General features: G+C 42.4%; 1 protein-coding gene and 1 long non-coding RNA gene across 2 annotated transcripts in view; one reads left to right on the forward strand and one right to left on the reverse strand.

The window, feature by feature from the left end:
• The window catches only part of CDR2L (cerebellar degeneration related protein 2 like), a 34,687-nt gene extending 14,421 nt beyond the window's left edge, over positions 1-20,266 (forward strand). The window contains exons 2-5 of the mRNA XM_032210661.1: positions 4,251-4,363; positions 6,084-6,232; positions 7,675-7,839; positions 17,255-20,266. Of these exons, the coding sequence (XP_032066552.1) occupies positions 4,251-4,363; positions 6,084-6,232; positions 7,675-7,839; positions 17,255-18,140 (1,313 nt within the window). The 3' untranslated portion in view covers positions 18,141-20,266. The remainder of the gene's footprint in view (positions 1-4,250; positions 4,364-6,083; positions 6,233-7,674; positions 7,840-17,254) is intronic.
• On the reverse strand, positions 1,536-26,219 carry LOC116503925. The gene is made up of 4 exons (XR_004254753.1): positions 26,138-26,219; positions 24,043-24,198; positions 7,036-7,294; positions 1,536-2,358 (listed from the first exon to the last, which is right to left on the reverse strand). It is a non-coding gene; the product is annotated as an uncharacterized LOC116503925 (long non-coding RNA).
• Between the last annotated feature and the right edge of the window lie 883 nt (positions 26,220-27,102).

The raw sequence follows: 27,102 nt of genomic DNA on the forward strand, positions 1-27,102 counted from the left end.
GTTTTTTGCTTGGTGCATTAAAGGACAGGAAGATTTATTCTTATTGCTTTATTAATTTATTTATGTTTACTTTATTATTTCCATTTTTATGTTTGTATTATTTGTAAACCATATACAGTCTTTTTGAAATTGTTGATCCAGTAGTAAATTAATAAACATTTAAATAGATTTTTTAAAATGGAAACTTTTGTCTTTCATTGAAGTTGGTTATAGAAAAAAAATCTGAAATTATATTTCACCACAATTTCTCTATTTTTACCTCCTCTAACTCCTACAATAACATTGCTGGATTGTTTTAAAATCCTGATGCTAAAATCCTGAGTTTCCTAATCCATTTAATATAATCCCAATCCCAGCAGATTAAATTAGATGCCGTATGATGAATAGAGAAGGTTACAAAGTGACGTAATCCTCAGAAATACAGGAAAAACTCAAAAGCTTTTCTTCCTTACTGAATCACCATGAATACTTCTGTGCTGAAACCTAGCAGTTACCAATCAAATTCCCATCCTACAACAAAAACCTTATTTTATTCATTTGATTTTCTGTAAAGAACGAAATAAAACCCAGCTACACCTATGCATGAAAAAAAATGTCAAGCTATTTTTCTCCTTGAAAAACCTGAAACCAAAGAGCCGGAAGGCATCGTAAGAAGAAGATTCTGCCAAGGAGAAATGGATCACAGGCTCCACAGTGCTGCATTTTCTTGTGGTCTCAGTGCAATTTAATTATGACACTGTGAGATTGCAGAAACCCAGAGTTGCTTTCAAACTAGTATAAAGGCTTCATGTGGAAAAGCTCTTAGTTTGATATTTCTGTTACCCTGTCAATTGAATTATTGCACTCTGTTGTATGTAGAATTATAGGTACTGGTAGTTCAAAAAGTTCAGTTAATCCAAAGGAGAAGGTATTTCGAGGAGTCTATCCTATAATGCATGGGTATCAAATTTGTTGCATCATGTTGCCATCACATGATGTTTTGAGACGTTATTCCCATTCACAGAAATGGGGTGTGTGTGATGCATCCGGCCTGCGGGCCACCAGTTTGACATCCCTGATGTATCTGCCTAGCTATTCTGTCTTCTTTGCCGATACATATTTTTCTATATGGACCACTAAAGGAAGGACTACTTGTACAAGTGGTATGGCTCTGCTTTGGAATGCTCTCCCATAATTATGTTACTATCAAGAAAGCTATTTTTCCTTCAGGGATTTCTGAATGTTTCTATCAGGTTAATTTTAAGTACCTAGCCTATACTGGGATAGTTGGATTTATAATTCCTGAGTAATTTATTTATTGTGTGTTATTATTTTTCAAGACACGGGGTTAATGTTAGAAAATTCAAGTATTTCATGTAATGTTGTAATTTGGATGCAGACTTTGGTCAAGGAATATAGCAGGAATATAAAAACTAATTAATACTGTTTCTCTTTCCATCTAACTCATTTTTGTTATGTTGTCAGTCTCCTGAGCACACTTAGAAAATTGGAGATGTCTGTATATCTCTTTAGCAGTAATTATCACTCTCTGTTAATATGGCCTGTTCAAAGAATACAATTGGCAGCTAGGGTTTTTGCATATTATTATTGCAATTAACATTAAGTTGGTTCTTAACAATTCATTCTGTGCTATAGTACTCAAAACTGGAGATCAGATTTCTCAGAAATAACCAACAAATAAAAGTTCAAGAATACAAAAGTCCTAGGTCAAGCTTTGGAAATTACCGGTATATGGTGCTTTCTGAGAAGTCTTTGTTTATAAAGAAAATCAAGCAAAACTGACCTACTAATAATTCCCTTTTGTCTTTGTACACCATTACCTCATGTCTGCAATGTAGATATGTTTATCACAATTCACATTTCCTTTTTAATACCTACTCTGAGTTTTTTAAAGTTGCTATCAAAAATTTTAGTGGAGACTAACTAAATCTTTGTTAGATACATGTCTTAAAGTGCTATTAAAGGAAAGGCATGTTAATTCTGCAACCTGAAACGTACAAGTATGGGGAATGACGGAAAGAAGTGGGGCACCTGTCTCCTTTTACTATAGCAACCAATTTCAAATAATAGCTACCCAACACCAGTAGCTTGTTAAATTCAGAGAAACCCAAGTAAAAGGCAGGGATTCAATTAGCACCTCAGCACTACCTCCTTCTGCTTCCCACCAGGGTGGGATAATTAAGACATTTCCCTATAGTCATATTGCCCTGAGAGAGTTGTCATTTAAATGGGCAGCTGCATTTGAAAGTCTCTGTTATGTTCCACCTGAGACAGCTGATACTCCAATCTTCTTTCATTGCATTGACAAAATGGTGATCAAGCAGAAGTAAAGGTAGCTGGGAAGACATGGTAAAACTGCTGCTGAGAATAAGAAAGGGACAAAAAGGATTAGACGGTGGTTGTACAAAACTATAAACCCAACTTCCCTAAGTGTTTTGTAAATTACAAGACACTCTGGATAAATTAACCAATGTAGAAAGCAGTCAAGGAAGTTGTAGGACAATATAAGAAACTTTCTAGGCAGCACTTGGTGGGATAAGGCCAGTTCACACCACTTCAGGAGAACCGGTTGTTAACTTTCTGAGCAGTTTGGTGAACTGGTTGTTGGAAGAAATCATTAGGGCAGAGAACCAGTTGTTAAATTATTTGAATCCCACCACTGCTTATATACCATCATACAACATCTTGTTATCAGTTTTTAGTTTTGTTCTCATAATAATCAGGGCAGAATAGCAATTATTGCCAAAAACCAGGTCTACACATGAAAGTTCTAAATGACTGATTATTGTTAAAACCTATGCACAGGAATCTTCTCAGATTAACAGTTTACACCTGGACAGGATTAAATGCAGCTCAGTAGCAATCAAACGGGGTTGGTTGGACTTCATTCTTTTGTGGCTACATAAGGAGTCTAATTGCAGCTTCAATTAACTCCTTCCCCCTAGCTCTGCCAGTCTCTGTCCTACAACTATAAAGGTATCAAATAAAAACTTAACATATAAAAGTCCAAGCAAATAGAATTACTTTAAAATGAGCCAAATAACATTTGGCCTAACAATTGCATTTTGACCAAGTAGCAAGATTATGAGAGGAAGTTGAATAAATGTCTTTAGAAATGGGATAACTATAGTTTGTCTGTGGCTACGTGCCCTTGTGTCAGTCACTTGACAAAAAGGAAGGATGGCAAGTTAATTTTTTTAAGGGCCAAAAGTTTATAACTGTCAAAGACAATTGTTGGTTTTTTTTACCATACATAATGCACAATCTCAGAAATATTATATTAATTGTCTGCATTTTCAGGTTATATCAAAGGAGCTCACTTTTTAAAAACCCTTTAGGCTGGGCCCTTCACATCTTCAGGTTCTTCTTCATGAGGCTCTAAAGTAGTAGCAGATTGCCATGATCATACTGTATTCCAGATGGCTTAGTATCCGCAAAGTAGGATCATTTTGGATCCCTTGAAGGCATTGAAATGTATTTATAAAATTTATAGGCCACCCATCTTATAGCAAGATAAACTTGAATGCTTTTCCTGATGCTGTGTATCTTTTTATAGAGGTCACAATGTATGTTATAAAGCACATGTTGCTAGTTCTAATCATACTCTCCTGCTCATTATTTTTCTTGTTACTGTGGAATTTATATGCCACTCTTCAGGACATCTTCTCTGAGTGGCTAAGAATTATAATACGAAATTAGGATAGCAGAAATACAATTAGCACTGCTGACTCATAATTTCCACCAGAGCGAGATAATTAGAACAATTTGCCCTTCAACTGAGCTGTGAAATAAATAAATCATAAGTAACTTTAAATTGCTCATAAATATGTATGCTGAACCCAATAATAAAATATTTCTATCATAAGTAGGAGAAAAAAATCATGTTGGAAAAAAATGATTCAATTATATAAGAGGCTTAAAAAACACCTCTAGTCTGAAAGAATTGGGGAGAAAATAAGTGTGGCTTTTATCATAAGATTTTTGGGAATTAAAAGAATTATTATAATTAAAGAATTTACTTTTAATAATGTAATGTCAGACTTTTACCGATTTTACTTTTGAATTTTGGTACAGCTTTAGTGGCAGCTTTGGCTTCTGAGCAGCTACTCAAGACCCAAAAGTCTTGAAAAAATGGGTTAAGAATATTTAAAGAAGTCAACCTTACCAGCATTACATACGGTATATTCCAAGTTATTTTAGGTAAAAGGGTTTTTAAAAAGGCCTTTATACATGTTTTGTCTGCTTTTCAGACTTGCACTTAGCAGCCGAATTAGGGAAGACACTTCTGGAGCGCAACAAGGAACTGGAAGATTCTCTGCAGCAAATGTACACCACTAATGAGGAACAAGTGCAAGAGATAGAGGTACGGTCAACAGAGACTGGGGAAGCACAAGCAAATGTATAACTCAAATAACCTATTCATGCTTCAAGTGTACATTAAGCATGGCTTTGAAAATATATGTAAATATTTGGGTAGGATTTAATTTGGGACAGTCAAATTAGCAGTATCCACAAAGTTGTATGATTAGGGAGACGGTAAGATGAAAGTTGCTGAAGCAAAGCTGTATTAAGCTCTGGAAGAACACAGCATAAGGGTTCCATGACGAAGTGTTTTGTCACTATCCAGCAACACCCTCTGTCCCCCAGCTCATACAATTTCATCCTAAGCAGAAACTTTAATGTGAGTTCTTTTGAGCTAGTCCAGGTTCTCTACAGTATTTTGCATTTTTTTACCCAACACAATGTTAAAAAGAAATTGTGGAAAGTGATGCTTCCCAACCTCACCAACTTTTGAGATGTGCGGGCTGGAGAATTCTAGGAGGTGAACTCCATACATCATAAGTTTACTGAGGTTGAGAAGAACTGATGAAAGGAAACTCATAACTCTATGTGTGGGATAATTCTCAATAAGCAGGATAATTTGATGTGGGAAACCCAATAAGAGAAAAATTGTGTTGAAAGTGACCATCCCTGATTGGGGAAACAGAGGGAGAGGGGAAGTCCCTCATGTATGTATCTCTTTGGGAGAGGAAGCTGGGAAGCATTTCAGAATACTTCTGACTGCTTCATCATAAGCCCCTGCATTTTCTAGTCTCATGATGCAGAGTTGTTGTTTTTTAAAGGTGGAAAGAATTCCAGAAGATGTTTTCTGCTGCTTTAAAGGGATTTAAATTGGTGTGTCTTACTTGATTATCTGTATGAATGTTCATAATTAAATAAAGAGGCGGAGAAAGGAAGATAAAGTGAGGTTTTCACGATTGATGTCAGCCCTTTGATGTAGGTCCGTTCAGGAAACCGATTCCTCAAGAAGACTGAAGCTCAATTTTGTGGAGAAAAACTGGAACACAAGAATCCTGACTGCATTTTCCCTTCCCTCCATCTTATATCCCAAGAAGGGAGTTAAAGCAGAGTCAACTTAAGTTACTTTCTAAAGTTGTCTTCATTTCTCGGGCTTAAAACACGTTTTTGTAACTGTCGCCAACATAGTTTCTCCTAAGTCATCACTCCACAGATTCTACTTTTTGTGTGACAGAAAAGATTATATTATTTTTTAAGATAGATTGCCCATTTGCTCATTTTCATAATTGCCTAAAAAGTAAAGGTTCCCCTCACACATATGTGCTAGTCATTCCCAACTGTAGGGGGCAGTACTCATCTCCGTTTCAAAGCCAAAGAGCCAGCAAAGACGTCTCCGTGGTCATGTGGCCGGCATGACTAAACGCCGAAGGCACACGGAACACTGTTACCTTCCCACCAAAGGTGGTTCCTATTTTTCTACTTGAATTTTTACATGCTTTCAACTGCTAAACTGCTAGGTTGGCAGAGGCTGGGACAAGTAACGGGAGCTCACTCTGTTACGCGGCACTAGGGATTTGAACTGCCAACCTTTCTGATCGACAAGCTCAGCATCTTAACCACTGAGCCACCGCGTCCCAATAATTGCCTAGGTTATCCTAAAATTGATGCCTGATTAGAGATACATTTTAGACATTTAAAAAGTTGTATTTGCCTCCCATTTAATTATGCTATTCTTAAAGAGATTGGATTGGATTGGCTGCACTTCTTTTTGTTTTTCTTTCTAGTATTTGACAAAACAGCTGGAAATGTTGCGGCATATGAATGAACAGCATGCTAAAGTTTATGAACAGCTGGATTTAACAACACGGGATCTAGAACTGGCCAATCAGAAGCTTGTGTTAGAGAGCAAGGCATCTCAGCAGAAGATACAATGGTAAACATTTGTCTGATAGGTCTGATTGGTAGTTTTAATATTTTCTTTGCTATCCCCAAAGGATTAAAGATCAAATGATTGACACATTTACACAGACATTGGCATTACACCTCTTGCCTCTGCAGCATCTCTTGCTGCATTTCCTGTATTTGCATAAAGCTAGTCAATTGGGGAAAGTGCAAAAATGGCAATCCATCAAAACCCTTCCCCTGGATTTGCCATTTCTTCCCTGCATTTGCTTGGGGATGGGTGAGTGACGCTTGGGTTCAAGTAAGAAGTGCACCTCTGAGGAGTGGGCAAGTGGAATGAAGTGGGGCTTCCCACTATTCTTCAGAGCAGTTATCTTGCAGTTTCCTCTATAGTGACAGCTGAACAAAGGTAATTTATTCAGCTCACAAAGACTTTGAAAAGGCCCATCATATCGTGGGGCCCAGGGATATCATGTTTGTCTCGGGTATGTCAAAAATTGAAAGGTAGAGGTTGCATTGCTGACTGATAGTGGAAAGAGCTTTCAGAGTGAGTGGGGTTTGTTTTCCAATCTTTAGAAAGATCAGCTATTGTATTTTGCAGCTTCTAAATGATAAACGCTACTGATTTCAGAAATAATAGGGGGAAGTTTTGTAGTGATATTCCCTCCTGAAAACAATGTATGCAAGGTAGCATTTGCCCCCCAAGTATAGTGGCAGAGACATAGACCTGTTCTCTTTTGAGAGGACCTGTTATAAATAAAAATACAGTTTGCCAACTTCCCTACAAGGAAAAAATTGTATTAGATGGACATGTGAATAGGTGACTTCTCTTACCTCATATGTTGTTTTGGGCTATTGTTCATTCTGTTTCCCGGAGGGTAATTTAAAAGTATTTCCAAATGAAAATGCTAATACATAAATTCCCATTGGAAAACAGTATTGACTGTGTCCTCTATACCATCTCATGTTTCCAGGGTAGGATTTGTAGGATGGAAAAAGCAAGTGTTTGAAAATGTATTGGGATGGGGAAAGGATGTGTGAGAAGGATCTGTTCAGCTCATAACACAATTGCAACTTTGATGATTTAGTATTTCTGAAAAAAAATAGGCAGATAGAAACATAGTTATTCTTTGTTTTATGCTTCTTTAAATGTTTGGGGGCTAAGCATGCATAATTAGTATTGAGGGAGAAAAGAAACAAAGAAAAGCTGACAGCACAATTAGCTGGTTCTAATACGGGCTTACCTCCCTGAAAATGTAATTGCAATTTACAGCCCAGAATTGCTGAAGTGTAAAAATTTAGTTGAAGGGCACATACACATATTCTCCAGAGATGGTACGGCAGATAATTATAGCTTGGAGTGTATGAATAGTATAACCATTTCTTCATGTTATGTCTGTATTTGATTCTATATAATGTAGTGCTCGGCTTTTTGTTTCATTTCTTTCCCATCAATCTTGAATTTATTTACAGCCTGACGGAAACAATTGAAGGACTACAAAATCAAGTTGACGAGCTACAAAAACAAGTGGAAGAACTGCAGAGCTTAGACCAGCTGCGTGTCCGCCGAGAAAAAAGAGAAAGGCGTCGAACGATCCACACATTTCCTTGTCTCAAGGAATTATGCTCAAGTCCCAGGTATTTTGGACAAGAAAAATAGTACTTCATTTTTGTTAAATATCTCTACTTGGCCATCTGTTAATTTATAGAGGGAGTAGATGACACAACAGTATACCTTGACTTTGTGTGGACCTCTGTCTTTTTCCTTCCCAGCCTTTTGCACAATAATTGTGGAGATAGTTGTTTCCCGATTTTGGAGCCATTCAGTGTTCTCAAATCTCCATTTGTTATATCAGAAATCAATGCATCGTCGAACTGAATCAAGGCTTGGGATTTTCTGTGCTATTCTGAAAATTCTAATTTGTTTTTTAAAGTCTTCAATAATGAATGGAAGTCTTTTTTTTTAATTTTAACCATTTGTTTTAATTCCCAGACTATAAATGCTCGGGTAGCAAAAAACTGATGCAAGAAAATACATATTTAAAAAGTGGGCTTAACAACGATGAAACTTCCTGTAGTGCTGTTGAGAAGTTCTCATTAGGGTTGTTTATACGTAGAAATCTCTGAGACAACTGAACTTCAATTTCAGATAAAGCAAACCTGAAGTTCATTTCCCTCTCTAAAACAAACAATTAAATTGGCATTTGAAATGAAAACAAGGGCACCTGCCATGTGCAGGGGCAGCAGTGCAGAACAGAGGCTTTAGATTATTTTTTATGTAATATCTCCCTAATTTATGCAAATAGAGGCTGCTTTGAAATAGGCTACACTCTGCTCCAGTGTTTGTTTCATCTGATGCCAGCAGGACCGAATGGAAAGAAACAATTACTTCAAGAAGTTACTCTCCCCAGTATTGGTTTAAAGCATTCCTCACTATCGCCTGAGTGTTAGTTTCAGTGTGAATTGCACATACATAGCACCGATTGAGTTCTTCTCACACTTGGAAACTCCTCCATTTGGACACAGAATTACAGAATAATAAGAATAGATACATTTCTACATGCTTTACTTCATGACCAACTGAAGGTCAGAGATCTCATTCTTCTCCTAGGCGCTGCTTGGAGTGTCCAAGCATGGGTTAACTTCAGCTTGCTGCCCAAGGAACTGAGTTTTAAAATTGATTGTAGCTCCGCCTCTTGGTTGCCTCAGAGGCTCAGTTTCAAAAAACTCAGACGCCCTATAGGACGTATTTGTGGGGCTCCAGTCCTTGAGCAACAAGCTGGACCCCTAATCATTGAGATAGTGTAGCTCCTTTTATTTTATTTCTTTGTTTTTAGCCTCTTAGTATTTCGTTTGCAGTTTTCTGTCTTATCTAGCCTCTTCAGCAAGCGAAATAGGCCCAATCCAGTGGCCAAGGGTGTTGGGGTGGGCGCTTCCCCCAGGGAGAATCATCCAAAAGCAGGGATGGCCTCTAAGGCCGAGGAAAGGATGGCGGTGCGTCGCCAGAAGGCCCTGGAGAAACAATTCCAGAAGGCCCAGGCCGCGCAGCGTAAGAATTCCGTGGGCCCCACTCCAAGTGAAGTGGGGTGTGGGTCTCCCAGAAGTGTCTCCCAGCAAGGGGAATCACCCTTAGGCCCAGGCAGCGAGGACTTGGGGTTTTCCCCCAATCCTCCTAGGGCATCTCTGGGGTCACCAACCCATTCTATGGCTGTAGACTCCCTGGAAGACTTAGATTCAGGGGCTGAGGAAGAATCCTTGGCTCCTTCTGAATTGGAGCCCCCTCCCCCTCAGGGTCAGGAGGCCAGGCTATCTAAGGCCATGGAGGAGGTTGTGGCTCGTGCCATATCACGGGGTATTTCTGATGGCATGTTACAGCTAGCGGCTAAGTTGCCCTCTGTGGCGCCCAAACACGTTGAGAGCCATACTGCACACCCCAAAGGCTCTGAGGCTATGGCGTCCTCTCCTACCCCAACGGGCCTTAGTGAGGTCTCGGATTTGGAGGAGGCCGAGATAGAGGTTCCGGTTCTCTCGGATGATGAGAACCCCACCCCTGAGCAGACCACCAGTTCAGGCCTTTTCAACCCCGCTATGTTTAGGGCCATTCTCACCAAGGCCCGGGCAGTGGGGCCCCAGATGGGCCTCCCGGCCCCCGCAGCCAAGGCTCCGGCTGAGCAAGCTGCTGGCATGACCATAGGGCCCCAGGATCCTGGCGCAGGCTTATTTAAAGAGGTGCCTCCGCGTCTGGATTTAGTTCCGGCTCCTCAATTGTTCCTAGATATTATTCAGCGGCAATGGGCCCAACCAGGGTCCATGGCCAACCCTAGTGGGATAGACAAGAAGCTGTACACTATGGAGGCCCCACTGGAGGAGCTTCTGAAGTTTTCCCAGGTGGACGATCCTATCATGTCCCTCACTTCTCCCTCTTCCCTTCCCATGGAGTTGCTGGAAGGGCTTAAGGCGGACTACAAGAGGGCGGAATCCGCAGCTCACAAGACCCACCTGGCTACTGCCTGGGCCATGCGCACTTCCTCGTACTCTTCCTATTTTGGCAGGGCAGCCCTGTTCTGGCTTCGAAAAATGCTAGCAGGGCTTCCGGCAGGAGACTCCAGGACTAGGCAGGACGTCAATAAGATTATTGCCGCCGTGGAGTACTCCGCTGACGCCTCTCTCACAGCCACTAAATTTTCATCTAGGGCCCTGGCCTCGAACGTTACCTTGAGGCGCCTGCTGTGGCTTCGCCACTGGCAGGCTGACTTGAAGGCGAAATGGAAGGTGGCTTCCGCTCCCTTCAAAGGGGGAAAGCTCTTTGGGGCGGCCTTGGACCCATTCCTGACAGAGTCTAAGGATAAACGAAAGGTGCTTCCCCCAGTCACCAAGAAGCAGGAACGTAAGTGTCAGCCCTTTCGTAAGAACTCCTTTCGAAGCAGCGAGCCCTCTACTTCCTCCGGCGAACCGGGTCGCGCCTACTTTCCCCCACAGGATCGCTCCCAGGATAGGTTCTCGTTTAGGGACAGAGGCAGGCAGCAAGGGTTCTGCAAGCCATTCCGAGGGGGTTACTCCAGCAAACCCTTTCGGAAATCTAAGTGACCGTCACAGGGCTCCCTCCATAGGCGGCCGCCTCCAGCTCTATGCCGCCCAGTGGGAGGAGACCACGACGGACAGTTGGGTCAGGAACACGGTCCGCTATGGGCTGACCCTGGAGTTCCTGTCTCTTCCCCCGAGAACCTTCCTCCGTTGCCCCATCCCCAGGTCTGCCCACAAACTCCAACTAATGAGGGTGGAGATAGACCATCTCCTGGAGATAGCAGCCATAGAGGAAGTTCCCAAGGGTCACGAAGGCGGGGGGTTTTATTCCATCCTCTTGCTGGTCCCCAAGTCATCAGGGGGGGTGAGGACGATTCTGGACCTCAAGAAGCTGAACAAACATCTAGCATACAAGCGCTTCAAGATGCAGTTCCTCCAGACCATCCTGGGCTGCGTCAGACAGGGCGATCTGCTGACTTCGATCGACCTGAAAGAAGCGTACCTGCATGTACCGATACACCAGGCACATTGCAAGTTCTTGAGGTTCTAGTTCGCCGATTGCCACTACCAGTAGAAGGCCCTCTCGTCGGCCCCGCAGACTTTCACCAAGCTGCTGGCAACTGTGGCTGCACGGCTCCGGTCTCTTCCCGTGAGATTGGAATGCTACCTGGACGACATCCTTATCCACTCGTCATCCAGGGGGCAGGCCCGGACAGATCTGAATACCACCATCAAGGTCCTGCAGCTCCACGGGTTTTCGGTCAACCTCACCAAAAGTCATCTGACCCCGACCTGCCAAATCCAGCACCTCGGAACGATCATCGACTCCGAGACCTGCCAAGTGTTCCTCACCCAGGAGAGGGTAGACAGCATCCGGACTCTGGTGAGGAACATCCGCTCGACCAAGTCAGCATCGATCGTCTCCCTCTCTCAGCTGATGGGGAAGCTGGTGTCATGCATTTCGGTGGTCCCATGGGTGCGGTTACACACGCGAGAACTGCAGTGGTTCCTGCTCCCCCTCCAGAGACGAAGAGCCAGCAGCTCCAGACGGGTGATACAAGTTTCCCCGAAGGTCCTCCGCTCCCTCAAGTGGTGGCTGTCAGATGCCCTCCGCGAAGGCAGTCGTTTCAGGGACCCGGAGCGCCTGATAATAATTACAGATGCCAGTCTCTTCTGCTGGGGCGCTCACCTAGGGACTTCGGTGGTCCAGGGCAGATGGTCGCAGGCGGAGCTCGCCCACAACATCACTTAGCTAGAGCTTCGGGCGGCCAAACTGGCCCTATGTCAGTTCCTCAATCAAGTCAGGGGCTGCGATGTACTGATTCTGACCGACAACATAGCCACCAAAGCTTACATCAACCATCAGGGCGGCACACGGTCCCTGGCCCTGATGTCGGAAGCGGAGGCCCTGGGTCGCTGGGTGGAGAAACATCTGGCCTCAATTCGAGCCGACCACATCTCCGGCGTAGACAACGTGATGGCGGACTGGCTAAGCAGGACCACCATCCAGAACTCAGAATGGCGGCTGCATCCAAGGCTGTTCTGCCAGCCGTCCTAGAGGTTCGGCCACCGGGTGATCGACCTGTTCGCCTCGCTGGCCAACATGGACCTCCCTTGGTTTTTCACCAGGTTCCACTGCCCTGGGGCAGAGGGCACAGACGCTCTAGGATCCCGTTGGCCTCCGGGTTGACTTTATGCCTTCCCTCCTCTTCCTCTGATCCCGCAGGTCATCCAGAAGATACTGGAAGAGGGGGCGGAGGTACTGCTAGTAGCTCCTCACTGGCCGAGGACTTCGTTCGCCGACCTAATCAGCTTGTCGGTGTCCCAACCGTGGCGCATACCTCAGGAGCAAATCTCCCTCAGCCAGGGGACCGTCCAACACCCGGCGCCCCAGTGGCTGCAGTTGGCCATCTGGCACTTGAGGAGGACCTCCTGAGGCTTCACTGTTTTTCTGACAGAGTCATCCGGACTATTCAAGCTTCTAGACAACCTTCCACCGTCAGTATTTACGAAGCAACCTGGTCGGCCTTCTCACATTGGTGCCTCAACCATCAGATAAGTGCCTCATCCGCGACTATCCCACAAGTCCTGGAATTTCTACAGGACGGTTTGGACAAGGGCCTTGCGCCCAACACTCTCCGTCGACAGGTGGCTGCCTTGGGCACCATTCTGTCCACTAACTCTCAATTACCACTTTCTCAACATGCCCAGGTTCAGGGCTTCCTAAAAGTGGCTTCCAACATCTGTCCGCCCCCCATCCATAGGTACCCTACCTGGGATTTGACCGTTGTACTGCAGGCTCTTGCCGTGCCACCCTTTGAGCCGTTGCAGACGGTGGGTCTGCACCACCTCGCCCTTAAAACTTCCTTTCTGGTGGCCATCACCTCGGCCCGCAGGATATCGGAGTTGGTCGCCTTGTCGGTCAGAGGCGACCTCTGCATCTTCCACTCCGATAGAGTCATCTTACGATTGGATCCTGCCTTCGTCCTGAAGATTAACACTGTTTTCCACAGGGCGCAAGAGGTGATACTTCCGGACTTCTGTCCTCGTCCTAGGCACCAGAGAGAAGTAACGTGGCACAAGTTGGACATTAGGCGGGCGGTGCGCATTTACATCAAACGGACCGCTCCCTTTCGTAAGTCGGAAGCGTTGTTTGTATCATTCCAACCAGCTTTCATGGGGAAGAAAGCACATCCTCCACCATAGGACGCTGGTTCAGAGCAAGTATCAAAATGGCTTACGAGACTCAGGCCAGGCCAGTTCCCCCTCATATTACCACACATTCTACGAGGAGGACAGCAACTTCGGCTGCTTGGGCTACTCAAGCTCCAATTGAGGAAATTTACCATGCCGCTATATGGTCTGGTCCGTCTCCATTCATTCGAAACTACAAACTGGACACGTTCGCCTCCGCTGAGGCGTCATTTGGGAGGAGAGTTTTGCAGAGAGTTGTGGCAAGCACCCCGGCCCCGTACAGTTCTTCTTCTTCCCTCCCGACTTTGACATAGTTTTGGCATGTCCCGTGCTTGGACACTCCAAGCAGCGCCTAAGAGAAAGACTGTTGACTTACCTGAATGGTCGTTCTCTAGGCGCTGCGGATTGTCCAAACCCACACTTGAGGTGGGGCTGCGAGGTGTGTTTCACCTGTGTCTTGGACTTGGACTTAGACTGGTTCGAGTTATGGACTATTGAATCTTCTTCGTTTTTCGAAACTGAGCCTCTGAGGCAACCAAGAGGCGGAGCTACAATCAATTTTAAAACTCAGTTCCTTGGGCAGCAAGCTGAAGTTAACCCGTGCTTGGACACTCCGCAGCACCTAGAGAATGACCATTCAGGTAAGCCAACGGTCTATCGTCAACACTAATCACAATTCAGTCACCTTTGAAAGATTTCTTTAGTGTCCCATCTGGTTCTAGCAGAAACAGTTGAACAATCAATGAACCAATCAATAAGTATAATTCATGGAGTTCTGGCAAAAATAATTACTGCTGTCCTAAGGTCCTAAAATAATTCTAGGCAAAATCTTATAATTATCCATATAAAAATACTCTTATCATACCTTTGATATGTTTTACCCGAGGTGCCTAAAGCTATGTATAACTTTATAAAATTTGAATTTTATAGATACTGGTTTATAACAATTAAGGGGGATTTCACTGCCCTCTTTCTAATCTATATATCAATGAGAGATGGGGGAATCGGGTATTGCTCATTCCTTTCCCACCCACACACTTTTTTTTTCAATTAATGACTGTGGCACAAGTTGTTTATTAAGATTCAAGGAAGAATATGTGCTGAATTAAGCAGATACGATTAACTCAGCACTTGTTTTATATCCATCCTCCCACTAACTGGACAGATTCAAAGGCACCCAAAGGCAAATTTTTAGAGGGGAATTGGCCAGTCCCCATAGTTATGCTTACTTATTTTGTATCTCTCTATTTCAAATCAGTGTACCAGTTTTTTTGGGACAGCAGGGCAGCACATCACAAAAACAAAACAAGGTTCAAGGAGTATTGCTAGAATTGCTCTGTTAGATCTGTGTGTTTGATGTAAGTGAGACAGTTAAATATTGTACAGTGCCCAGAACACACAAGGGACATTGTATCCTTTTGATTATTGATGATTGAAATAATTGTTCTTCTACATACTTAGTTGCTATCCAATTCTTTATGGAATGAAACTTAAATCCATAGCTTCCTATTTAATTCCAGTAGCTTCCTATTTAACTCCAATAGCTTCCTGTTTAACTCCTCCCTTCTCCTTATCTTTTTCAGCACAGTTCAAATTTATACTCAAGTGAAATTGTCATTAATAGAGATGGCACCATATAAAGGGAAAGCAAGTAACATTCATGTGCATATTCCTGTAGCCTGTTACCAAATGTGCTATATTAATTTCATTTAGGAATTAAATTAAATCAAATTAAACATAACCTGCTATTAACTGAATCCTGGTTCAAGGTTAAATTTCAGAGTATTTCCATGAATTAGATTCTTAATCAAAAGCCATTGTGCTCTATTCTGTCTTCTGCTCATTATCCAATTTTTCTCAAGATCTAAAGAATTATTGAGGGAAATGAGGGGAAGGCAACAAAAGGAGGTGATTTTAATATGATGTAGGTGCTGGACTAGGACCATGGAGATCCACATTCAAATCCACTTTAGCCACAGGAACTCCACAGATCAATTTGAGCCAGTCCCTCTCTCTTGAATTCCCCCTATCCCAGCAGTGTTGGTAGAGGGGCAAAATTAAGGGAAATCCTTGCATAAGCTGCTTTGAACTCCTGCAGAAAAGTCAAGATATAAATTTATCAGAAAAATAAAATCTGGGTTTCCTCTGTATCATATTTGTAGACGATCTGTAAAAATCTGGTCTGAAATTTCACGAATTACTCAATAAGAATCCAAATTTTATGAATCTTAGGGATAATGGGGAAATTGAATAAGCAAGTTATTTTCCTTCTCTGTTTTAATACTATTGGTAATGATCCACCTGCCGGTAAGGATAAATCTAGTTCCATTATAGTCACTAGTAGCTCTTGTTACTACAGAAGTACACTGTATTGAGAAGTACAGGTCGTTAGTCATTTCAGGGTATAGTAGAATTCTCCCTTTTTAAGACTAGGGGCTGTAGGCAACCTAGCTGGAAGAAAGGTGTGGTTTTCTAGAAATAATTTTGTAGCCTTTCACTCTTCCTGTGCATCAGTGATGGGTTTCCAATTTTTTTATTACCGGTTTGCTCATGCCCATGTGCATGTGCAGAAGCGTCCGGGTGGGTGAGAAGAGCCTCCCGCTGCCGCTACTATCAGTTCACCCAAACTGGGCCAAATTGGGAGTAACCCATCTCTGCTGTGCATGTTAAAACTGGTGTTTGAATAATAAGAAAGACATAAGATTTTAGACATCAGCTGCTGTCAGGGTTCATTTCTATGATTTCAGAAAGTACATTAATCCTACTCACCACCACCAGCTCAAATGAGAACACTGGCATTCAGCATAGAAGAGAAGCAGTATCTCTGATAATGTTATATACAGTAGGTAGTCCTTGACTTATGACCACAGTTGGGACCAGAATTTTTATTGCTAATCAATGTGGTTATTAAGTGAGTCATGTTGGATTTTATGCCCCTTTAGCCATGGTCGTTAAGCAAATCACTGCAGTTGTTAAGTGGCTCATGCAATCATTAAGTGAATCCTATTGATTTTGCTTTTTGGAAGCTAGCTGGGAAGGCGCAAATGGTGGTTACATGGCCCTGGGATGCTGCGACCATCATAAATATATGCTGGTTGGCAAGTGTCCAGATTTTGATTATGTAACCATGAGATGCTATGTTGACTAAATATGAGGAGTGTAAAAAGTGTAACTCACTTTTTCAGTGCTGTTGTAACTTAAAATGGTCACTAAACAAATGGTTGTAAGACAAGGACTACCTGTATAGAGATTTACTTTCTGAATCTTGGGTATGTGATAAACAGAATTTTGATGATATATATTTGAATAACCTTTGTGAAAAATATATAAGTACACATAGAAAACTAGCAGCTCAGAGGCACTTATTGCATTGAGGTATTAAATTTGCCTATCCTAAGGGCCAACTATGTGGTTATCCAGAAGTGTCTCACTAGGCCAGTGATGGCGAACCTTTTTGTAAAAGCATGTGAAAATTGTGGATGGACATGCTATTGCATGCACATGCGTGCCCACACCCACAATCCAATGCACCCTGTCCACCTGTGCATGTGTACGTGACCCCCGCGTGGGGGCGAGGGTTCTCCCTCCCCAGGCTCCAGAGGATTTCATGAAGCCTGGGGAGGGTGAAAACAGCCTCCCCTGGCCCTCTGGAAGGCTGAAAATCAGCTGGGTGCCAGAGCTGATAGCTCGTGTCAGCAAATATGGCTCTGTCAGCCACCTGAGGCACGCGTGCCATAGGTTCACCATCATGGCACTAGGCACTTCACTAGAATGATAATGCTGTCTACCCATGGATCCTGTTAATTTGCCAACCATATTGTCTTTTTAATATTAGATATGAGGATGCGTTCCAGATCCACAGCTCTTCCATGGAGTTCAACCAAATGCCCTTGGAACGAGAGAATGAGCGACTGCAAGCGATGGTAAATTCTCTCCGGTCCCAAGTTATCCAGGAGAAGCAGAGAAAAGAAAGGGTGGAGAGAGAGTATACATCAGTCATCCAGGAGTACTCAGAGCTTGAGCAACGAGTTTGTGAAATGGAAAGCTGCAAATTGCGCATTAAAGAATTGGAAACTGAATTATTGGAACTCCAGCAGATGAAGCAAGTCAAGAAATATCTCCTCAGCAGAGAGGACAACCTATCAGAAACACTTCTGGAGCCATTAAACAATGCTCCTGAATCTGACTACATAGACCTTTCGGAGGAAGATGGGAGGAAAAATCATGAATCCTCCATGGCAGCTTCTCCAAACCATCCTGTCCGGAAAAGCTGTAGCGACACAGCCCTTAATGCCATTGTAACCAAGGATGCTGTGAGCCGCCATGAAGGCAATTATACACTCCATGCCAACAATGTACGGAAAAGGGGAATGTCAATCCTGAGGGAAGTGGATGAGCAATACCATGCCCTGCTGGAAAAGTATGAGGAGCTTCTCAGCAAGTGCCGTCAACATAAGGACAGCGTACGTCATGCTGGTGTCCAAACCTCGCGCCCCATCTCCCGTGACAGCTCCTTTAGAGACTTCCGGGGGGAGAATTATGAGCTGGAAGAGCTCAAAACAATGGAGAAGAGCCTTAGCAAACATGTGGAAGCGGTAGACAAACGACTAGAGCAGAGTCAGCCAGAATATAAAGCTCTGTTTAAGGAAATCTTCTCTCGAATCCAGAAGACAAAAGCAGATATCAATGCCACCAAGGTGAAAAAGAAGACTAGCAAGTGAATCTTCCCTCTTCACCTGCACCTTCAGCCCCCGATTCTTTTTAGCCCAGGAAAAATTGCCTGGCTTTCTGCCTTTGTGCTCTGGAAGCTTCTTATATTGATAGCTTGCACAGAAAAGGAGCCTGTTGGGAGTGCCTGAAAATCAGCAAGAATCCAAGTCACATTCTACTCCAAGCTGTCTGGCTCCCTGAATCTGCTGCAAAATCTATATGTTGTAGTTGTAGTTGGTATCAAAGATTTTATGAGGATTTCTTCACATCCTGCAGCAGCCAGAACGCCTAAATAGGAAATTGGGCCAACTAACCACAGCTTCACATCTGTTGCCACAGCCGCTGTTCACTTTTCTGCATGGAACATAGGATCAAGATCAGATTCCTTATAATGACTCGGAGTATCCAAAACATAATTTTAAAAAATTAAGTTTCCAAAAGCAACTCCTGAAATTCAACCCTTCCCCCATACTATATTTCCATTTTGTTTCTTTCCATGACGAACCCATGGAATCAGATCCATCATCAGTGAGACTTTTCAATGGACAGCTCCCTATTCTGAAAGGGAATATGTTCTTCCTGTTTAAGCCATTATTTTATTGGTCAACTTTTTCAATATTTACAATGCAAGTTCATTGCAACTGGAAAAACTTGAAAAGAAATGTCAGATTGATTAATGTCTTCATCAGGCATACCTAATTGTTCTGATCATCTAATGTGTAGAGCAAACTAAACATAGGATGTCCAGTATATTTCCTCCAGTATTTATTTCAGTAAGTTGTCATCACTCATTCTGGGATTTCCAGAAGCCAAATAAATAAGTGCTATTACTGACTTGGGGAGAGAGCTCCATCTTTAGTTAGGTGTTGGTTTTTCAAGCCTTGTTGCTCAAATGATTACCCTTATTATCTTCTGTGACCTGATCCTAAAATATAATTTGCATGCCTTGCAAAACGTGAATAGGGGTGATTTATACATTGCATATTTATACACAAAGCTTTCTCTCTTCAGTCTCAGGAATCATCACTCTCCATTTCATTGAAATTAAATATTGGGCTACTTTAGATACACCATAATAAATGATAGGAATTACTGCACATATGCTTACCAATATTACATTTCAATAATGTTTAGGGTACACATACATAAGATTATTGGCTTAGCAAGCAGTACTATACTTGAAGAAATGTTGGATCAATTTGGATATATCTGAATAAATCCAAAGTCTGTTGTTTCTTTGGAATTATAATAACATAAAATGATATTTGAATGTGCTATATTACGTTCAGCATATTACCTTCTTGTTCTTTCATCTTTAAACACTATTGTGTGATTTTTCTTACAAAGATCCTTAGACAATTATTCTTTAATGGTCAAGGTTGTCAAGTTTCACCAAGGAGATGGAGGCTCACAGATTTTTCTAATAATTTGGGCCTCTTGTCATATGTCTGCATTTCATCAAGCTAGATCTGTCCAGTTTTTATATCCCATTTCATGAACACGGTAAATAGAAGTTTAAGAAGGTAGTTGTGTGGGAAGTCAACTGTGAAGTCAAAGAGAGTGAGCATATTCTTTCTTGTGTGACCGGATTGTCATTTCATTTGCTATATTCTTGCCATGAAAAACTTTTGAGTCCTTGTGCTTAACCAAGTGAAGTCACTTTTGAAATACATGGAAGTAGTTTTGAGTTAGTCTATCCAGGAGCTATTCTTTTGAATTGGTTCTTTGACTAAATGCTCAAACCTCTTCTGTACCCTGGATGTGGTCCAAACGAGCCATACCCATGATTGTGGCTACCACTTTGGTAACCATATACAAACCTTCATGCCTTACAATAAAAAAAATGAGTAATCTGTAAAAATAACAAAAGAAGTTGGTTCTCTCAAAATATTTACTTTGATCTGTAGCCATCAAAGCTGTGGCATTTTAATTTTCCTTTACTACCTTTTTACTAAGGGACTTCTGACTTTATATTTGTCCTAAAAAGTAATCTGTTTGTTGCATCAGTATTTTGGGTGGGAAAGGGCCATTGCAATCTTGGTTTTGAAAACTGTTAATGTGCAAACCAGCGTCTTGTTTGTGTAGCATACTTAAAATTAATATATTTAAAAATGCTTTATTCTGTTCTTAAATAAAAAAGAAATACCAGTATTATGAATGTTGAATTTTCCTGTACATTATGTATATTTGTTAACATTTCAGAAATAGGCTTGAACTTTTTACCTTCATTTAGACCAGTGATGGCGAACCTATGACACGCGTGTCAGTGCTGACACGCGTAGCCATTTGGGGTGACACGCACAGGATTCATCCCTAAGGTGACCGGACGTTCCGCTGTTGGGACGCGATGCATCTGTAGCGGAGGAGCGGGATCCCGAGGGAGGCTGTTGCAGAAGGGCGAAATCTGAGATTTCTTCGCTTCTGCGGCAGGATAACATTTGTTCTTTAGAGGAAGGGGGGGAGAGACCACTACAGTTGCATTTCTTTTCTTGCTGGGGATTTAGAAGTCTTATGTTCACTTTTATTCCCGGGGAAAAAAACAAACCCGAGCCTCCGCCGTTGTCCAACCCTTGCGTTTCCTGGCAAGAAATCCATCCCCCATTATGACGAGGTATGCTGGCTTTCGATTGGTAAGGCATCCTCGGCATCCCCCGGGTGATCTCTGGGCCCCCGGCTTCCCCATCTCCTCTCCTATGGGGAGACGTGCATCATAATGTTGTAAGCTGCCCGGAGTTACCTGTGTGTGAGGTGGGCTGCCCTATGCATTTGCGTTTGTGTGCTGGAGAGAGAGTGAAAAAGAGAGGGAGAATTATATTAATTAGAAGCGGCGGTGGCGGACATCGGCAGCGACTGTAACGACTGCTCGGGCGAGGTGCGGAGGAAGAACGGAAGGTCCCTCCCGCCCGCGACGACGGCTCCAGCCATGGACGACCAGGCTGGCCCCAACAACAACAACGCACTGCTCTTGCCGCCACCTCCGGATGGGAAGCAATCACGCCTGTGCGGCCCCTGTGCTGAGGTGGGAAGCGAGTTGGCAAGGCGTGGTTGCTTCCCACCCAGAGGTGGCGGCAAGAGCAGCGCGTTGTTGTTGTTGAAGAAGACGCCGGGGCCAGCCTGCTCGTCCATGGCTGGAGCCGTCGTCGCGGGCGGGAGGGACCTTCCGTTCTTCCTCCGCACCTCGCCCGCGCGGTCGTTACAGTCGCTGCTGACGTCCGCCACCGCCGCTTCCCTCGTCCGTCTCGATTGCTGGAAGCAGTAACAAATGGTGCGTCTGCTCCGCTGTCAGCGCCTTGACAGCCACCCCAGCCGGCGGCTACCGGGCCTCGCTGGAGTCAATTGCAAAACCGCGTTCAGCGCTTTGAGGACCTGAGGCATCTTGGGAAATGCAGTTCCCTATCGGAAAGAATGGAGTAGCTGCGAATTTGTAACAACAGAAGATAATAACTTGGTGCTTCGCAGGTTACGAAAATCTCAAGTTTGATTTGCACACTGTTTTTTAAAAGCTAGATAAAGAAATTATGCTGTGAAAGCGACTAGAAAGCCTCCCCTCCCCTTCCTATGTGCGAGAAAGGGAAGGAGAGGAAGGAGGGAGGGAGGGGGGAAGGAAAAGAAGAAGGGAGGGGGGAGAAGATGGAAGGAGAAAAGATGGATGGAAGGAGAAAGAATGGGAGGAGAAGGAGGAAGATGGAATAAAAAAAGAAGAAAAAGAAGAAGGGAGGGAGAAAAGAGGGAAGGAGGTAGGAAGAAAAGGGGAAGAGAGGGAAAGAGCAGAAAGACAAAGAGGATGAAGTTGATAGGCAAGAGGAAAGAGGAAGGAAAAAAGAAAAAGGGAGGGAGAGAGGAAAGAAGAAAAGATGGAACTAGAAAGGAAAGAAGGGAGGGAGGGAGGAAAGGGGAAGACAGGGAAAGAGCAGAAAGACAGAAGGTGAAGGTAGATAGGCAGAAGGAAGGAAGAAGGAAGAAAGAGGGAAGGAGGAAGGAACAGAAGCGAAGAGGAAGAGAGAAATGGAAAGAGCAGAAAGAGAGAAGGTAGATAGGCAAAAGAAATGAAGCTGAAAGAATGGAAGGAGGAAGGAAGAGGAAAGGAGGAAGGGAGTGAGTGAGGAAAGAAGAGAGGATGGAAGGAGAAAGGAAGGAAGAGAGGGAAAGAGCAGAAGACAGATAAGGTGAAGGTAGATAAGCAAGAGGAATGAAGGAAGAAGTGAGGAGTCTCGAGGAGGGGGAAAACATTTAGTGACCAGAGTTACAATGGCATTGAAAAAAGTGACTGATGAACAAAGAAGTTACTAAGCAGGTATGTTAAATAATTTGTTTTTGGTTTATTAAATACAATTATATTGCAATTATATATTTTTGTAGTTTAAACTATAAATTGCGCAAAATTATGTTTTTGTCGAAGTGACACACAACGCGAGTTATGCTCAATTTTTTGCCGATTTTTGACACACCACGCCAAAAAGGTTGCCCATCACTGATTTAGACCATGAAAATGTTTTAGGCATAAAATAAAGTGGAAGGGGAACACACCAGAAAACAGTACTGTTGCTATTTTCATAATAGATATTTCCTCCAGCTACAGAACAAAAGAAAGTGTCATCTTACATTTCTGAATGCTCCAGTGGTTTGTATTATGTATTTTTAATCTCTTTGCAAATATCAGTTCTGAACAAAGAAACACCTGCAGTTTACTGTCAGATCAGCAAAATATTGATAACTTATCTTTGACCAAAAGGAATACTGGCATTAAGTGAAACCACTGAATAAAATACACAGGAAGGCTTACATATAAAAAGTTATAAATCCCTTCAACTAGTTCAGAACTGACTTAAAAAATAATGTTCTTTGTGTATTTTAGAAGCTTTTTATCTACTCTATATTCTTTAAAGTCCCCTTTCACTATATTTTTTATCTTTCGATTTTATATTTCAAATATATTTATTTCTGATTTTTATATTTTTGTTGTCTTACTCCCTGTTGTCACCCTGTAGAGTTGCATGCTTTCTGCAGAGTTCAATCTGTCTTTTTTAGTTTGTTTTCTATTTTTTGTTGTGAATTTCAGACTTTTTCTTCATCTTTTGTACTTGGTTGGAGTTTTTTGGCTGGGTGTCTTAGTTCTTCTCTCTTGAATCTTTGCTCCCTCGTAGGGAAATGGCTAGTAGAACGTTTACCTCACACCAGCTTTGAGGGAAGGGAAAAGACATATCTCTTCCCACAGTTTTTTTAGCTACTCCTTTCTCGGCTGCCTCTTCTAATCGGGTCCGTCTGTCTTTTAGTTTGCCTCTTTATTTGACTCATACGCTTTGACTGTGCTTGTGCAACCTTTTCTTCCCAAGGCCTGTGAACCTCTTGTGTCCAGCAACTGCTGTTTGATTGACAATCAGGTTATCTTGACAACTAGGGAGAGCCAAGAAGGTGTGAGGAAGGAGCATAGATACTTTTGTCTGTTCAGGCAGTCTGTCCTTCCACATATATATCCATGGCTTTTTACATTGGAATCCGCAAGATGTCCAGTTTAACAATCCAATTCTAATTTAATATTTTATTTTATTTGGATTTGTCAAGGCCACCCAACTCCAGCATGATTTTGGGTGGCATATAAGAAGTCCAGTACAGGTAACTAAACCCAAAAGAATTGGGACTAGCTACTCGGCCATTAAGTAAAACAGTCAATAAACGAAACCATGACGGCTTATGATCTTACTTCAGCTTTCCTTTGTTAACAAAGTTCATAAATGTGAAGATTATTCACAAAATCGCTTTTTCATCACATTGTAACTACAAATGGTCACTAAATGAGGCAATCGACCTATCCATGCATTATGAATAACTGAATACCACATGACTACCTGGATTAAAACAGTATTCCCAATATTTAAGCGGGGGGGAATGCAGTGGGCACCACAGCCAGCCTACCTTCATGCCTGGGATGTCTTAAAAGAGGCTTCCAGAAATTGAGACTGGGATCTTGTTCCTGAGGGCAGGGCTATGACAGAAAGGACACTTCTTCAGTCCCATAAAATGGAAACACTTCATTGATGGGACCTGTAGTGCATCCACCTTGACCAGACACTGGATAGGCAGAAACAGACAAGTGATATGTCAAGTAACCAGATCCTATCTACACCATGAAAGACTTTTAAGCATTTGATCACAAAGTGATTAGAGCGGCACAGTGGGTAGAGTGCAGGCTACTTCTGCTGGCTGTCTACAATTTGGCAGTTCGAATCCCACCAGGCTCAAAGTTGACTCAGCCTTCCGAAATGGGTAAAATGAGAACCCAATTGTTGGGGGCAATAGGCTGACTCTGTAAACGGTTTAGAGAGGGTTGTAAAGCACTGAAGCGGTCTAAGTGCTATTGCTATCACTCCAAACTACTTGCTATTACACCCAGTCAATAATAGAAATTACAAATAACAGATTTGAGGAAAATACAGGTAGTCCTCCACATACAATAGTTGTTCAAAGTTACAATGGCAGTGAAAAAAAAATTTCACACTGCCCTTGCAGCATCCCCATGGTCATGTGATTGACAACTGGTTTCATATTTATGACGGTTGCAGTGTCCTAGGGTCATGCAATCCCCTTTTGCAACTTTCTGCCACCAAAGTCAATGGGGAAGCCAGATTCATTTAACAACCATGTTACTGACTTGACAACAGCAGTGATTCACAGCAACCGAGGCAAGAAAAGTTGTGAAATGGGGGCAAAACTCAATAAATGTCTTGCTTAGCAACAAACATTTTGGGCTCAATTGTGGTGATAAGTCAAAGACTACCTGTACGTGGAGGAGCTAAATTCTCGTAGGGCAATCTGCTAAGAGCAGCAAAAAAAAATTTAAAAATTCAGCACTTTCAATTTGGTTGGGAACTGGAAAGATTGAATAGGTTAACTTCAAAATGCGCCTCAAAAGTTTTGCAATATGTCACCTTTTCACAATGTTGCTGCCAAAATCCTCACCACACAGGTTCTGTACACTCTGCCTAAGTAACCATTATTTTTGTCCTCTTAAGAGCAGAATAATTCCTGCCTCATCCTACTATCTTCAAAAATCTGTTAACTTACTTTGTTCTAGGAGCCAAAGGCCACCATTGTCAATAGTATAGTTACTAGAACCATATACTGCTAAATTAAAATTACAAGTTCAACAGAATGGGAAGGGAGGAAGATGCTATAGCACTCATTAGCAATAGCAATAGCAGTAGACTTATATACCGCTTCATAGGCCTTTCAGGCCTCTCTAAGCGGTTTACAGAGAGTCAGCATATTGCCCCCAACAATCTGGGTCCTCATTTTACCCACCTCGGAAGGATGGAAGGCTGAGTCAACCCTGAGCCGGTGAGATTTGAACCGCCAAGCTGCAGAACTAGCAGTAGCCTGCAGTGCTGCATTTAACCACTGCGCCACCTTGGCTCTTCGAAACCCTTTCCCTCTTTGCCCTATTTAAAGCTTCAGTGTCCTATATATCCCTGATCAATAAAGTATATGGTGCAGTGAAAACAAGCTGCATTAGGTACTAGATAAGGAAGCTAAGTTGTATCACAGGCATATTCTGCATAATATTCCTATAAAGTAGGACTGGACAAACCATATTTGGAAAAATATGTCATAGATCATTAAGCTTTTTGGTTGAATGTAGTATTACGTTAAATATGTTAAAATATGCATGTCTCACATGATGTTTGCACTCTAGAAATCTCCTTTCAAAAAGGAATATATAAAAGAATGAATAATGTTCAGTGTTTTAATGTACCTAGGAATAAACTGTTGAATTCAATGAGACCTAATTCTAAACTTCTAGCATATCTTCATTTAGAACATCTTCTGAAATTGTACTGTTAATACACAATTGCCTAATCTGTCTGGCTTCTACCTTAAAGTGTTCAGTCTTATGATGCTGATTTCAAATAACTCTTTCATTAATTCATTGGAATTTATTTCCTTTTACTGAAAAACACTGGTATAACATTATGTCCATGAGTGGGCAAAATGGTAAGTTTGGCATCAGTACCTTTCACCTCTTTCTTTGATGTCTTCCAGGATCCCTGCTCACCTCATTTCTTTTAAAGATTCTTTTAGCAAAAAAGAAAAGGGGGGGAGGGGGGAATCAACCAAACTCACTATGACAGTATTTTTAATTAATAGTTTTAATTAATAATTTTAATTAATTAGTTTCCAGTGTCTGCCTTTTTGTGAATGCCTCCACAATATGCTCTCAAACTTCCAGAATTTCCAGCCCTGGATACATGAAAATGTAATTTAACAGCAACCAAAATCATTCATATAGCACTGGTACATTACTTCAAAAATATTTTAATTGATCAATAAAATGTATATGGCCATACAACTTATAATGGTGACTTTCAGTGGTATGAAAAGTTAAAGCTAACAATTGAATTAATCCAAACTATAATGTTCACAAAAATACCAGCTTAAAAGAAAAAAACATTAACCGAGAGGGCTCTCCTAAATTCCTGGCGCAGATTGACTTACAAAATGTTAACTGAGCATGGTCCATCTGGATTTCCAGGATGATACTGTCCACAAGGCAAGGTACTGCCACAGAGAAGGCATAACTTTTGGGTTCAACTAGATTAGATTGCCCAATGGAAAGGAACCAGAGCATATCCTCCCTCCTAGGTCTGGTGTGGTGAGCAGAGATCATGGGAAACAGGGAGTCCTGCAAAAAGCCTAGTTCTATGCCATATAGGACTTTATAGGTGATAAGCAGCACCTTGGATTGCACCTAGAAAATAATTGGAAGCTAATGCTGTTGTGTTCTTTCGACGCAGCCGACAGGCGGGGCTGGAGCAGCCGATACCTGATTGGCTGGGGCGTGCCTGCCAACTAGCGGGAGAATCACCGGCCGCCCATGGGCAGCCAACTGACAGCTCGGATATATAAAGAGCTATCAGTTGGGCCGGCGCTGTCCGTATTCTGAAATCCTACTGTTGTTAACTGTTCGAATAAAAGCCG

Source organism: Thamnophis elegans, chromosome 2 (assembly GCF_009769535.1).
Source record: "Thamnophis elegans isolate rThaEle1 chromosome 2, rThaEle1.pri, whole genome shotgun sequence".
Taxonomy (NCBI): Eukaryota; Metazoa; Chordata; class Lepidosauria; order Squamata; family Colubridae; genus Thamnophis; species Thamnophis elegans.